At 41.2% G+C, this 15,663-nt stretch overlaps 1 protein-coding gene and 1 pseudogene across 2 annotated transcripts in view; one reads left to right on the top strand and one right to left on the bottom strand.

Annotated features, from left to right (window-relative positions):
- Positions 1 to 2,486, bottom strand: part of GTF2I (general transcription factor IIi) — a 130,601-nt gene extending 128,115 nt beyond the window's left edge. Inside the window, exon 1 of one of the 2 annotated variants that reach the window (XM_090276898.1) lies at positions 2,128 to 2,486. Coding sequence is in view for 1 of the 2 variants with exons in the window: in XM_090276899.1 (XP_090133025.1) it covers positions 187 to 436 (250 nt within the window). In the remaining variant the exon portion in view is untranslated. Of the gene's footprint in view, positions 1 to 186; positions 457 to 2,127 lie in introns of those variants that run through there. The other variant, XM_090276899.1, reaches the window with a different exon arrangement.
- Positions 2,487 to 2,606: 120 nt separating this feature from the next.
- The window catches only part of LOC150009123 (uncharacterized), a 54,740-nt pseudogene continuing 41,683 nt past the window's right edge, over positions 2,607 to 15,663 (top strand).

The raw sequence follows: 15,663 nt of genomic DNA, 5'->3' as shown, positions 1-15,663 counted from the left end.
TGAGAACTACGCTAAAGGAAAGCACAAGGCAGTAGACTACGATGGCTTAAGAAAGGACAAAGCAAAAATATGTACAGTGGTTCCCCTCTGTCCACAGGGAATACATTCCAAGATCCCCAGTGGATGCCTGAAACTGCAGATAGTACAAACCACATATATAGTATGTTTTTTTCTATACATACATACCTTCCTCCTTAACCAACTTCTTCAACTCTGTCGGAAATGTGGCAGCAGCCTCTTCAGCAGCAGGCACAGCCCCTGCAGTTCTTACGTTTCTCAGTCCAAACCTATTCCTGAACCTGTGTAGCCATCCCTTACTTGCAGTAAATGGCTTGGTGTCACTCCTTTCAGAGGCTCCCTTGCTGAAGTCCTCGTACAGGCTCAGTGCTTTCCGGCGCAACATGCTGCCGTCAACGGGAACACATTTTCTGTTCATGTCTTCCACCCACACACTTAATGCCTTTTCCATCTTAACTAAGCACTTGTCACGCACCGTGGCCGTAACTTTTGCAGTTTGAGGTGCAACAGCAAAACTAGCACGAATTTCTTTTTCCTTCTTCACGATTTCACGGATAGAAGATTCATTCTTACTGTAGATTTTAGCAACCTCAGCATAGGATTTTTTTCCTTTCCTTATTAAGTCAAGAATTTTCACCTTTTCACTTAAAGGAAGCACTTTTCGGCTTCTTTTAGGCATATTCAAATTGCTAGCATCACTACTCTTGCGTTTCAGGGCCATTATTAAGGAAAATAAGTTAGTTGAACACCACCTACCAAAAGCGTTGACTAGCAGCTGGTGGCATATATATAGTGTGAATACACTGGACAAAGGAATGATTCACATCCCGGCAGGACAGAGCAGGACCTCATCACTTTAATCAGAATGGAGCAAGAAATTTAAAACTTACGAACTGTTTATTTCTGGAATTTTCCATTTCTGACCTCAACTGGAACCGCGGGAAGCAAAACCGTGGATAAGGCGGGGGGGTCGGGGGAACTACTGTAGAAAATAAAATTAGTCATCCCAAATCATAGGCTTTAGGGGGAAGAGGGGGAAGCCCTGCTTCCTCAGGACAGGCTCACGAACATTCTCATTTGCAAACTAGCTTCCCCTTTTGCCTCTTCTGCACCCAGAGACAACTTTTAGGCACTATCGAGCCATTGTCTACAACAAAGTTGAACGCAGAGAGGGTGAGAAGTCTGCACGGGACCCCGTATTCAGGAGTGAGCACTACTTAAACTGGACCCAACATCTTAACACTCTCACAGCCGCAAATTATCGCAAAACCATAACACTAAAAATAAATAAATAAATAAATAAACTCGCTTTAATAAAGGAAAAACTTGGATAAGCAAAAACGGAGTGGGATCGAAAGGGAAAGATGAGTTTTTGTCTTCACCCTCCCTGAAACCCGCCCGGGTGCAGGCCCAATTCAGACAGCTTATATTCGTGAGGGGCAGGCTGAGGTTTTCCTTCCGGTCATTGTGTTTATTTCCCCCACAAAAACAGGACCCGCGGGGCAGGCGCGCCCGCTGGGCGGTGACAAAGCCCACTCCAGGTTCCACCTGGACGAAGGCAGGGAAGGACAGAGACTGGGAGGGGCGATGATCCCCAGCCTGCCCTCCCACCAGCCGAAGTTACCAGGCACCACGGCGCCGACCCCGCCCCCGCCGCCCCACGGCCAATCCGGCGCGTCTGCTGTCCAGGCGCACCAGCCCCGGAGACACTAGGCTAAGCGCGACCCCACAGCTCGAGCCTGGCACCGAGCGCGCACCCGCACCGCCCGAGCCGACCAATCACTGGCCAGGCATGCGCAGCCGCAGGCTCGCTCGCGCGCGGGCCTCACGCGTGAGACGGCCCCCCCCCCAAACGCGGCGCCAGCGCGCGCGCCCCTCCCCCCATGAGTACCGAGGCGCGCGCGTGCAACTGTCGTCCCCCGCGACCGCGTCTGTTCCTGCCCCACCCCCAACGCCTGCCGCCCGGGGTTGGGGGGCGAGGTACCCAAACGCGGCCGCCGACAGTCCCCAGATTCTCGTCGTGCAAGCCCCGCAGGGGCAGTCTCAAATAAAGGCCCTGTTCGCGATGGCAACTGGGGCGGGGACGGGGATGAGGCGACAAGGACTCACCCGAGTGCAGCCGCCTCCAGGCAGCGCCGGGGGTAGGGGTGCCGAAGGGAAGCGAGTGTGGGCCGTGTGCGAGCTGTGGCCGCGGCGGAGCAGCCTCGGGCTGAGCCGAGCTGACTAGCGGGCAGGAGGTGAGAGGGCGAGGGCCCGTGCGTCTCAGCCGAGCTTCTGTCACCGCCGCATGGCCGCCCCGGCAGGGCCTCGCTCAGCGCCTAGATCCAGTCGCAAGGGACCGAGAGACGGGCTGGGGTAACCGCGGTAGGCGGGTGGCCACAGCTAGAGAGCGCGTGCGGGGAAGCGGGGGGGCGATCGGTGGCCCCTTTTCTCTGCTCTCCGAGCCTCTCTCTCACCCTCCTCCTCTTTTTTTTTTTTTATCTTTTTTTTTTTTTTTTTTTTTTTGTCCCTCGAAAGCTCGCTGCGCTTGCGCAGCCGCAACACCGCCCAGCGGGAGTTGTAGTTTCTGCTTCCTCCTCACTAATGCGATGGCGGGGGCGGCGGACTACGACTCCCAGGAAGCATTGCGCGGGCGAACCCGAGGCTGGGGGACGCTGAGAACACGGCGCCCGGCCCTCTCCGCAAGGACTGTCAATGGAGGAGCGGGGTGGTGGGATCGAGAACATGGCTGCACCTGGGGCCTGTTCGGCCGCCCGGGTGGGGGAGGGGAGCAGGGGCCAAAATCTAGGCCGGTGGTGGCTCTCTTCTGCTCCCTGCGTAACTCCAGCCGGCTTCAGCCGCCGCCCAAGACTTGCATTTACTCTTGCACCCGAGATTCCCTACAAATTGTGAGACCGGGACGGCAAAGGCCGGGGATTCCCAGGGCGGCCTTCCGGCCGCCTTGCTCCTCCAGGGAATTTTCTCTCCGCTGCACCACCCTTTGGGACACAAAGAACTCCCGTTAGTTTTGTAAGCTTGCCTCAAAGAAACAGTTTGCCCGGACTTTGGACAGGGGAGGGGTGCGACTCTTATGTTTTTATTTACCCCCTGAGGCTTTGCTCTCTTGTCTGCACTCGACATTTAGAAAGCAAGTTGAGGAAACGCATCGGAGTGGGAACAGATAACCTGATTTGTAGTCAGTTTTGTTCAGTCAACCACTGAACAATTTTACTCAAAACCATCCCCTTCCTCCAGTTATTTTTGGTTTCTCAACTTTCATTAGTAACTCATGAATTTCGAAAATGCTGAGACATTACTGTTAAGTTAAACTCGAAAGTTTAAAAAACTTGGCCCGGAGATTTTATATGTTAATGTAAAGCGTACAATTGAGTGACTTTGTGATTTTTCTCCCCACCGGGGACTCGAGCCTCGCCGGCCATCCTTCCCCTCCCCCTTCCTCCTCCTCCTCCTCGGTAGGTGGCGACCACAGCGCCTTTTCAAGCTTGTGTAGCTGGCAAGAAAACTTTGTAAACGGCCACTCTTGATGTACAGCAGTCCCCCCTTATCCGCGGGAAATAACCTTTCAGGACCCCCCGTAGATGCCTAAAAACCCAGATAGTACCAAACCCTATATATACTGTTTTTTTCTATACATACATACCTTCCTCCTTAACCAACTTCTTCAACTCTGTCGGAAATGTGGCAGCAGCCTCTTCAGCAGCAGGCACAGCCCCTGCAGTTCTTACGTTTCTCAGTCCAAACCTATTCCTGAACCTGTGTAGCCATCCCTTACTTGCAGTAAATGGCTTGGTGTCACTCCTTTCAGAGGCTCCCTTGCTGAAGTCCTCGTACAGGCTCAGTGCTTTCTGGCGCAACACGGTGCTGTCAACGGGAACACATTTTCTGTTCATGTCTTCCACCCACACACTTAATGCCTTTTCCATCTTAACTAAGCACTTGTCACGCACCGTGGCCGTAACTTTTGCAGTTTGAGGTGCAACGGCAAAACTAGCACGAATTTCTTTTTCCTTCTTCACGATTTCACGGATAGAAGATTCATTCTTACTGTAGATTTTAGCAACCTCAGCATAGGATTTTTTTTCTTTCCTTATTAAGTCAAGAATTTTCACCTTTTCACTTAAAGGAAGCACTTTTCGGCTTCTTTTAGGCATATTCAAATTGCTAGCATCACTACTCTTGCGCTTTGGGGCCATTATTAAGTAAAAAAAAAAAAAAAAAAGGTTGCACGAACACCAGCACTGCGATACCGAGACAGTCCATCTGATAACGGAGACGGCTAGTAAGTGACTCATGGGAGGGAGTGTCTACAGCGTGGAGACGCTGGACAAAGCACCGGAGGGTGTTACAAAGTGAGTTGTTAGACAAAACTTCATTTGGGCAAGATTACCCCTATCATTTAAATATTTTTGAGGTAGTCCCCAGCTTCTGTGAATTTGTTTAAAGCTTCAGAGTGGAATTTTGCTGCTTTTTCTTGAACAACTCCAACTTCCTTGATGTTGAAGCAGTTCCTTAAACTCTTAAATCCTCAAGGAGTTTCTAAAACTAGCTGGCTTTGAATTGCCTCTAGACAGAAAGCTGGCCCTTTGGGACAATGAACAGTATATGGAATGGTGTGTGGTTTGAACAGCATATGGTAGCCACGCCTTTTTCTCAGTGTATTGCTGATGATGGCTATAACCCTCAAATTTATGTCTATAGCAGCATTTGCCAACCTTTTCATCTCATGGCACACATAAACTAATTACTAAAATTCTGTGGCACATCAAAAAAAATATTTTTTGACAATTTGACTAAAACATAGGTATGATTTGATCATTCACACTGGCGGGTATTGTGTTGGCTATTGCCATTTTTTAATTTGACAATCTAAGGGAAAAGAGGTCACTTCCTTGGCTAAATAGTCAGGTGTTGCATATTTTTGAAATGCTCATGACACACACCAATGTGACATGCCACCCAGATGAAAATCACTAGTCTATAGTCATTAAATATGCCTTTTCAGTCTTCCCTAAGGCTTGGCTCACTACCTTGGCCATTATTGGTATACTTGTTGCTCTTCATTAGCCAATTTTTTCCTCCCTCATTGGTACAGATGTTTTGTTACTCGTGATCATTTGTATAAGCCACCCTGGATTCCAGCTCTCAGCACAGCCACTTATTTTTCCCACACAGGATAGAATTGATGTCTTTTGGGTTGAGCAACAGATAAAAGAAAATAATAATTGATTTGTCTTTAGGAATGATATAGTATGGAATCCTCCTTGTTTAAATCACATTTAACTTACTCTGCTTAGAATGACATTCAACATAACAAGATGTATGTACCAAGACAGGTTGCAGAAAGAGCAAATTCACCACTCTTTATTCATTCTCATTTAAGACATGAATGCATAGAAGCCAAAAGGTGACAGAATCCTGCATGTTATTTATTTCAAATTATTCCAAATAGTTCTCTTATGTTTAACCTAGTGTATGTTATCCTGCAGATGAGTGTCCATACAACACGTATGAGACCTCAATTCTTTTGTATTCTTAGGAATCAAAAGCCACATCAGACTGACCTTGCCCAGGCTAGAGATGGACCTAAACCAAGTGTGAGCTCTCTCATCAACTCAAATTCATCTTCACATAGACTATAGGCTATCAGTCTTGTTGACTGCTTTTAAAAAATAGGGGAATCTGCCCTGACTGGTATAGCTCAGTGGGTTGGGCGTTATCCAGCAAACTGAAAGGTCACCAGTTCAATGCCCAGTCAGGCTATGTGCCTGCGTTGTGGGCCAAGTCCCCAGTTGCGGCCCTACGAGAGGCAACCACACATTGATGTTTCTCTCCCTCCCTTCCCCCTCTCTCTAAAAATAAATAAATACAATCTTAAAAAATACACACACACACACACACACACACACACACACACACACACACACACACACACACACACACACACACACACACACACACACACTAGGGATCTAGCCCTGGCTGGGTGGTCAGTTGGTTACAGCATCCTCTCCATATGCCAAGAGTGCCAATTTGATCCTTAGGGCACATACAAGAAGCAACCAGTGAATGCATCAACAAGTGGAACAAAAAGTTGATATCTCTCTTCCCACCCCCACTTCCTCTCTATCTCTAAAATCAATAATTAAAGGGGAGGGGGATCTGGTGATATCTGAATGTCTTCACCAGTCCTGAAGAATAATCACCTTCTCCTTAGGTGTGTTTTTTGTTTCTTTTTAAGAGTTTACTTGTTTTGAGAGAGAGAGAAAGGGAAGATGATAGGGAGGGAAACAATCACTGTGTGAGAGAAACATCCATCGGGTGGACCAAGAACTGAACCAGTGACCTTTTGGTTTGTGGGATGATGCTCAACCCACTGAGCCACACCAGCCAGAGCCTTGTGTTTTTAATAGTTGGTGCCAGGAGTGGGCCTTCTCCATTATCATGTGCCCTTCCCAGGATAGGAACCCCTGGCCACCCATGCTGATCACCCACATTACACCACTTGGTCAAGGTCATTGTTGTTGAGGTCACTTAGTGCTTCTTTGAAAGATACTCTTTCAGGCCCTGACCAGGATGGCTCACTTGGTTGAGTGTTGTCCTGGCACATGCCTGGGCTGCTGACTGGTCCTTGGTTGAGGTTCAAGAGGCTACAGATGAATGTGTTTCTCTTGCACGTTAATGTTTCTCTCCCTCTTTCTCCCTCCCTTCCCCTATCTCTAAAAATAAATATTTTTTAAAGATGCTTTTTCAAATTTAAACTGAATAATCTTTTTGTCATTCTGTCATGTAGTTTAAATTGCCCAAAACCATATCTCTAGCAAAAGTTGAGATACTCTTGATACACTTATTTTTCGCAACACATCCAGTCTTTTGATGAATAATAAACAGATCTTTTTTCCCATAACTGCTTGATGCAGACCCAGTATCTTCTGGGTTCAATTTCTTGGATTTTCTTTACAGTATACATAGTACAGTATAGAGAGAGAATGGGATGTAAAATACATATAGCAGTTTGATCTCTGACGTCAGTGTCCCCAGTTGGATGTGCATGCCTGATTCCCATAATATGGGTAGGGCCTCAGTAACATCTTCAGCTGTTAAATGGTGTCTGCACTCTAGGAGGTAACACCTTTGTAACTATTACAAGGATGCTTTTTTAACTGATTACAAAACACTGTTTTTGAACAGTTTTTTTTTTGTTTGGATAACTTAATATTCAAATAATATTAAGAATCCTAGATAAATGACCTCTTCCAAAGGTGGGGAAAAAATAAATCCAAGTTATAATTTATTTATAATGATTAATAATGTAGAGGTGATCTAAAGAGATTTTCCGGCTCTTACTATGCCTTTTAAGTGCAAACATCTGCCCTATGCAGTAAGCTTAAAATTCATGTAACACCAGTTAAAATAAACAATTTTATTTGTTAAGTTAACCAGATTTAGATGAACATGTTCTTCTATTTAGCATTATGTTAATATTTCTGAGATGGTTGTGTAACTTAATTTTTGAAAAGTAAAATCTCTCTAGTATTCTCTCTGCCTCACTTAGGGATTTGGGGGATCAGATGATATATAAATAAAGATACTTTACAAACTTTTAATTAAATATTATATAACTGTTAGATGTAATAAGTTAACATTCAAAACAGTATTTACAAATATCTTATGAACAAAATGCCCATGTTTCATTTCTAACTAAAGAAATATCTTGCTCATTAAAATTTTTTTAAATTTTTCTTTTTATTTCCAGAATCAACCTAATATTGTTTCTTCCTTCTTTTTAAAAACATGTTGAACGTTTTTCTATTACAGTTTATATTCAGTATTATTTTGTATTAGTGGTTAGACAATCATATACTTTAAAAAGTGTACCCTTGATATTTCCAATAGGTTTCTTAACTCTTACTCTCTGTATATTTACCAAGCCTTTCCTCTTTTTCTGGTGACTCATAGCAATCCTTTTAATCCCCTTCAAGACCTTGTGTTTATTATAATTATGGTAGATATATTTGGGAAAGTCTTTATCTAAGAATAAAGGGAATGTTTGAACAATGGATTAGAGGGGGGAAAAAAGTCGATAATGATGCTGTCCAAATGTGAAATTAGCCCACCATCAGTGTGTCAAGTACTTTGTTTTTCCAGCAGTAGGAAAGTGTTTAATCATCCTCTCCCTTCCCCCTGAACCTGGGGAGTGGGCTGGCCAGGCTCTGCGTTGTGACTTCACTCATTCCAGCAAATGTGCTCTCCAATCCCAAATGAACTCAAATTGGCCCCTGGTGATGTATAAGTGAAGCGCAACAGGAAAGAATCTGAGCACCTATTAAATTCAGAAAAGTCTGAGAAACAGTCTCTGTCCTCCAGAAATGTATAATAATGGCTAACATTTATTGAACATTCCTTTGGTACCAAATGCTGTGCTCAACATAATAGATTACCTACCTCACTGCATGCTGACAGTGTGCTGTGGTAAGTGCTTAGAGGCTCCCCATATACTAAAAAGGTTCAAAAAGGTTAAATTACTTAGCCAAGGATACACAGCGGGCAAAATCCATATTGTAATCTAAGTCTGTCTCTGTCCTAGCCTGAATTCTTAACTACTGCCATCTAGTTTTATACTGCAGGTGAATATAGTAAATGAATGAAATACAAAGTACACTCAGGTAAATGCCAATATATAGTATGAGAAGGATGAAGATGAAGCAGGAAGTTTTCCATGGAGGAGGTAGATTTGCAATTAATATTAAAGAATGGATGGAATTTAAAAAATAAAAACATGAGAGGAGCTCCCTTAGCCTTCTAACACTTCTGATCAAAGGCATCCTTTCAGAAAAACAACAAATTATGCTTATAGTGGGCATATACCCATTCTTTAATAATGTATAAAAATGAGCTCATATTATGCATATTATTTTTATTAGTCCCCTAATGATGGACGTTTAGGTTGTTTCTTCTATTTTTGCTATGTTGTTGCTTGGCATGTTTTTATGAGTATATTTTTAAAGCGAATTCTTAGTAAAATTATCACAAAGCATCTGTGCACCTAAAATTTTGATGCACATTGCCAATTTACTCTCCAAAAAAATTGCACCGCTGTTAATTTTGGTGGAAAGTAGCATTTTTTAAGCCATTTTTATATGCATATTAATTATGAACAAAGCTGGCCATCTTTTCACATTTTTATTAGACACTTGCATTTATGTTTCTGCAAACAGTATGTTATTTGCATTTTCACAATTACATCCCATGCATTTTTCCCTTTTTCTCTTGTATGAATGCTTTATGAATGAAAGAAAATCGACTTTTGTTATGTGTGTTACAAATATTTCCCCGGTTTGCCTTTTGACTGTGACAGCTTTTTATGTAGTTGTTATACAGGTTTCATTTTTACATGGTCAGAGTTATCAATTTTTTCTTTCTGTCGTCGTTGTTATAAAATCAATGGTGAGAAATGCCTCCCCCAGGCCAAGATAGATAAAAAGATACAGACATGTATATATCATATGTACACACACACATTCTTCCCACAGCAAGCTTCCTCTATTTCTCTCCTATTTCACTCTCTCTAATTTCTCTCCTATTTCACTCTCTCTAGCATCTTCCGTGTATGCGAGGTCTGTCTGGAGCTTTCCATTTCAGGGACCCTTTAAGGCTCTGCCTCAAGGTAGGCTACTCACTCCCGCCCTGCCTGGAGGGCAGCGGAAGGCCATCTGGGATTCGTTGGGCTTCCAGCGCAGAACCCGCAGGCTCATCACTTCCCTGATAGCCCCGGAGCCTTTACCTTACCTCAGGCTCCCAACACCGCCTTATCGCCTCGTCTGCTTATTTGGTGCCTGGGATTTTGCTGCTTCTGGGCGTCCCAGAAAAACCCAGAAGCACTGTGGCGGAAGGAGTGTTTCTGAGGCTACTTAAGTACCGGGTGAAGGAGGTGGGAAAGAGGACCCATGATCCTCCTGAATCCTGCTGCAGTCTTGGGCACCTGGCCACACAGCTTTGAACAAAAGCCGAGTTGGATTGCACCTTCTGGCAATTCTGTTTCTCAGTAGAAGTTGTGAGTAGATATTCTGATTTTACAGTTCAGTGTTCATAACCTGCTCAGGAGTTATCCTTCCCAGTCCTCCTCCAATCCTGCTTAGCCAGACAGCATCATTGACCTAAATAGTGAAAACATGCTTAAAAAACTTTTAAAAATTGACTTTAGGGAGAGAGAGAGAGAAACACTGATCCGTTGTTCCACTTATGATTCTTGTGTGTGCCCTGACCTGGGATGGGAAAACACACCCTTTCAATCTTTCTGTTTTTGTTCTTTTTTTTAAGTATATTTTATTGTTTATGCTATTTCAGTTGTCCCAATTTTTTTCCCCTTTGCCTCCCTCTACCCTGTACTTCCCTTTCCTCCAGCATCCCCCCTCCCTTAGTTCATGTCCATGGGTCGTGCATGTAAGTTTTTTGGCTTCTCCATCTACTTTACTTTTCTTAACGTCCCCCTATTTTGTACCTACCAGTTATGCTTCTTGATCCCTGCACCTTTTCCCCTATTCTCTCCCTTCCCCCTCCCCGCTGATAACCCTCCATATGATCTCCATATCTATGATTTTGTTCCTGTCTAGTTGTTTGCTTAGTTTACTTTTGTTTTTTTTTTTTTTATCTAACTAGCTGAAGTCTCAGCATGTCCTCCAGTAAGGATAAAAAAAATGTTTAAAATCCATATATTTGTATATTTGTAAACCTGGAAAATTTGTAATCAGTAAAAATACTTGGTATGATTTCAATCTTTTTAAAAAGGTTTTATTTATTTATTTTTAGAGTGAGCGGAAGGGAGGGAGAGGGAGAGAGAGAAACATCCATGGCCTGAAATCCAGGAATGTACCCTGACTGGCAATCCAATCAGCAAACTTTCACTTGGCAGAGGATGCCCAACTCACTGAGCCACACCAGTCAGGGCTCCCTTTAGCATTTCTTATAGGGCAGATTCACTGTGAATGAACTCCTTCAACTTTTGTTTATCTGGAAACGTCTTTATTTCTCCATTATTTTTGAAGGATAGTCTTACTGGATATAGAATTCTTGGTTGATAGATATTTTTCTTTCAAGACTTTAGGTATGTAATACCACTGCCTTCTGGCCACTGATTTCTGATGAGAAATTAGCTGTTAATCTTATTGAGCCTCCTTCGTATACACAGGTGACTTTTCTCTTGTTGCTCTCTAAATTCCCTTTTTGTCTTTGAGTTTGGAAATTTTACTATAATTTGTCCTTGTACAGATCTCTTTGAGTTTTTCCTTCTTGGAATTCATTGAGTTTCTTGGCTGTGTTTATTTTTGTCTTTCATCAAATATGGAAAGTTTTCAGCCATTATTTTTTCAAATATGTTTTTTGCTCCCTTCTCTCTTCTTTCTAAATTCCTATGTCTTTGTTGGTGTTCTTGATAGTGTCCCACAGTCCCTCAAGCTCTGCTTTTTTTGTTGTTGTTCTTTTTCTTTTTGCTTCTCACAATAATTTTTTTCAATTACCTTATCTTCAAATTTGGTGATCATTTCCTCCTGTTCAAAGCTACTGTTAAATGCCTCTAGTAAATGTTTCATTTCAGTTATTATATTTGTTTGGTTCCTTTTGATAAGTCCTGTCTCTTTATTAATATTCTCATTTTGTTTATATTGTTTTCCTGATTTCTTTTAGGTTTTTTTGTCCATGTATTCTTTCAGCTCAATAGTAATTACAATATCTTGGCTTTCTCGAGGTTGATTATTCTTTTTTTCCTGTGAATGAGCTATGCTTTCCTGTTACTTCAGGACTTTCTGAGTATTACAGTGTGGTAGCTCTGAGTATTAAATGTGGAAAATCTGAATTGTCACTCCTTTGGGATTGTTGATTTTACTTGCTGAGGGTTTGTGTCTTTCACAAACTGTTTTCATAAGGTGAGTATTCCCCATTACATGTGGTTTCTATGCTATTATCTCTGCAGTCAGTCAACGATGTGGAATGATTCCCACCTTTTTCTCCAAAACAGAAAGTTCTAGTCCCGTACATTTTCCAACAGATATGCACCTCCAAGGAAGCAACTGTTGCCTAAGGGGAGCAAAATGAAGGCAATTGTCTACACTAGTCCCTTAGGAAACCACCAGACCAACCAAAATGCACCACCCCCAACTTTTTCACAACTCTGAATAAAGATAACATTGCCACTGACCACTCTGGCACTAATCCAGCCACTCCCAGAGCACAGGCTGCTCTCCCTGCAGTCACAGTGGGGGCTGAGGAATGGGCAAGAGTAGCTGCTTTGTGTACTCTGGTTATGAAAAATCAGCAGGCTCTTCCTCTCAAACACTCTCTTAGTTGTTATACATCTTTGGTTAGTTTCCAGAGTTTTGAAATCGTTGATTATACTTGCTCTTTCCAGTTTAAAGTTTGCTTCAGTGGAGGAGGAACTGACTCCTAGAGCTTCCTACTTCACCATTTTGCATGACACCAGAATGGATTTTTTTGGTCAAAGGAATTTTTTCCCAGCTTTATTGAGATATAATTGATACATAACATTGTGTAAGTTTAAGGTGTACACCATAATGATTTGGTACATGAATATACTGCAAAATGATTACCATAGTAAGGTTAATGAACATATCCATCACCTTACGGATTAATCTTATTTTGTATGTGTGAGAACAGAGGGGATTCTTTAAAATCAACTTAAGAGCACCCATTTTAAGAATACAGTTCTTTGTCTCTCCTAAAGTTTACCATAAATGAAGTCATTCAATATATAGTCTTTTGTATCTGTTTTCTTTTACTCAGGAGTTTTTTGAGATTCATTTACATTGTTGTCTATATCACTATGGTTTTGTTTTTGTTTTTTCTGAGTAGTATGTTAGTGTATAGATATGCCATAATTTGCTTATTCCTTCACCTGCTGTTGAAAAACATTTTGAGTTGTTCCTAGTTTGGGGATACAAAGCTGCTATAAATATTTTTGTATGTGCATTTTCATTTTTCTTGGGTAAATAACTACCTGAAAATATAATTGCTAGGTCTTATGGTAAGTAATTTTATAAGAAACTGACAAACTGTTTTCCATAGTGGGTATACCTTTTCATATTCCACCTTTCCCCACTGAATTACCCTCGCATCTTTGTCAAAAATCAGTGTTCACATATGTGTGGTGTATTTCTTTATGCTAGTCCAATGATATGTTTGCCTATGCTGATTTTTTTCCATTTGAGGTAGTGATATAAAGTTTCCTTATTAAATGTATATGTACTTACATTTTATTTATTTATTTTATCCCCACCTGAGGTCTTTTTTTTTTTCCCCCTGCTTTTTAAAGAGAGAGGAAGGGAGAGAGAGAAACGTAAATGTGAGAGAGAAGCATGGATTGGTTGCCTTCTGTTTGTGCCAGGGATCAAACCCACAACCTTTTGATTGTGGGACAACGTTCCTATTAACTTAGCCACACCAGCCAGGGCTGTACTTAAATTTTAAAAAGGTAAGTCTTTTCCCTGGCTGGTGTGGCTCAGTGGATTGAGTGCTGGCCTGCAAATTGAAAAGTTGATGTTTTGATTCCCAGTCAGGGCACATGCCTAGGTTGTGGGACAGGTCCCCAGTTGGGGGCATATGAGAGACAACCAATCAATGTATCTGTCCTCTTTCTCACTCCCTTCCTCTCTAAAAGTAAATAAATAAAAATTTTTTTAAAAGATAAGCCTTTGTATATAAATTTAAGTATTATAAATTATATAAATATAATAAACATATTATAAATTATAATTATAAATAATATTAAATATGCCATAAATATTATTTATATGTAATATTTGTATAAAATGCTTATATATGAATATGTGCAGTTATTATATGCACATTGCAAAAATTGTAAACACTGAACACAAATACCTGAAAAGTTTGAGGACAAAAGTATGCCCTAAATAGAGGTAGTTAATGTTCTAAGTATCTTCCTTTGATGAACTGTCTTTGTGTTCATTTGGCCTTTCTCAAGGTGCTTCATTCAGAAGTTCTACAAACTTTTGCAAAGTCCAAATGATACTTGCTTCAAGAAGTTTTCTGTAGCTGGGGACAAATATTTATGAATAAGATTTAGCTTAACATTATTCGTAGTAGCAGAAAAGTAAAAAGAATGTAAATGTTTAACAATAGGACAATAAATAAAATAATGTTGGTGCGTCTATAAGATATAATGCAGCAATTTTAAAAATCAGTGCTCTGCAACAATAATGACATGAAAATGCTCGCACCATATCTTGGGCAACTAAAAGCAGACAATAAATATGATATGCCACTTTTATTATGATACATACATAAAAAAATAAGATTGGAAGAAATATGCCAAAATGTATGGAGAAATTATGGTTGAGTGTTTTAAAGTAGTATTTTATATGTTTGACTCTTCACATTTTTCTACAATGAGAATGTTTTATTTTATAATTGGAAAAAACAGGTAAAGCCTAGATGAGCTCTCCATTTAGATGTGATTTCTCCCTTCTGTGAAATTTTATGGCTTTTTATAAATTTGTTAGGTTACTTATCACATTTTACCTTGTATTATAAATATCTTTAGGCCCATCTTATTTTACTTTTTCTTTTTTTTAAAGATTTCATTTATTTATTTTTAGTAAAAGGGGAAGGGAAGGAGAGAGGGAAACATCAGAAACATCAATGTGAGAGAGAAACATCAACCAGTAGCCCCAGCCGGGAACCAAATACTCAATCTAGGCATGTGCCCTGACTGGGAATCACATCGGCAACCTTTCACTTTGCAGAGCAAAGATGTCCAATCAATTGAGCCACACCGGTCAGGGCTTATTTTATATATTCAATTTTAATTTTTTGAGAACAGAGATCTCATCTCATACATTTTTTAAATGATTATTTATTTATTTATTTATTAACTTTTAAAGAGAGCGGAAGGGAGAGAGAAAGAGAGGGAGAGAAGCACACCAGCCAGGGCTCACCTCATACGTTTTTTGACCGCCACTGGGGCAGTGCAAGTGCCTGTCACATGACAGATGGATTTTGTTAGAACTCTCCTGATTTTTAATCATATAAATACTCAAGAGTTCAAAGAATTTTTAAAAAGTAAAATAAATGTGAGAGGAAGGAGTTTACAAACAAATGTTATTGGAATAGTGCTAACTTCTTTCCATGCAGAAGTGACTGGTTTGGGATTTCTGGAATCTGAAATCATCCCTGGACCTCATTTACCAAAGCAATATTCTGTGAGTGTTCACCTAGTGACATTTAACACCCAAACATTGTTTACTAAACAGACAAAAGAATAAATAGGAAGGTGCTAACTTGAAAATGAACTATGGGGAAAATTTTGTTTCTGTATGTGTAGTTGTTCATTCCTAAAAAGTATTTGTTACCCTGGCTTGTGTGGCTCAGTGGTTTTGAGTGCCCACCTGTAAACTGAAGGGTCACTGGTTTGATTTCCAATATGGACACATGCCTGTGTTGCAGGTCAGGTTTGGGGTATGCAAGAGGCAACCAAGTGATAGATGTTTCTCTTGCACATTACTGTTTCTCTCCTTCTCTTTCTCCCTCCCTTCCCCTCTAAAAATAAATAAAATCTCTTTAAAAAAGTGTTTGTTCATTTTTATTGAAATATATTTGACATGTAACATTGTGTAAGTT

This window comes from Furipterus horrens, unplaced genomic scaffold, assembly GCF_987537825.1.
Source record: "Furipterus horrens unplaced genomic scaffold, mFurHor1.1.pri manual_scaffold_5, whole genome shotgun sequence".
Taxonomy (NCBI): Eukaryota; Metazoa; Chordata; class Mammalia; order Chiroptera; family Furipteridae; genus Furipterus; species Furipterus horrens.
The sequence above is the reverse complement of the archived record's forward strand: the minus strand, read 5'-3'. Positions and strand labels throughout refer to the sequence as shown.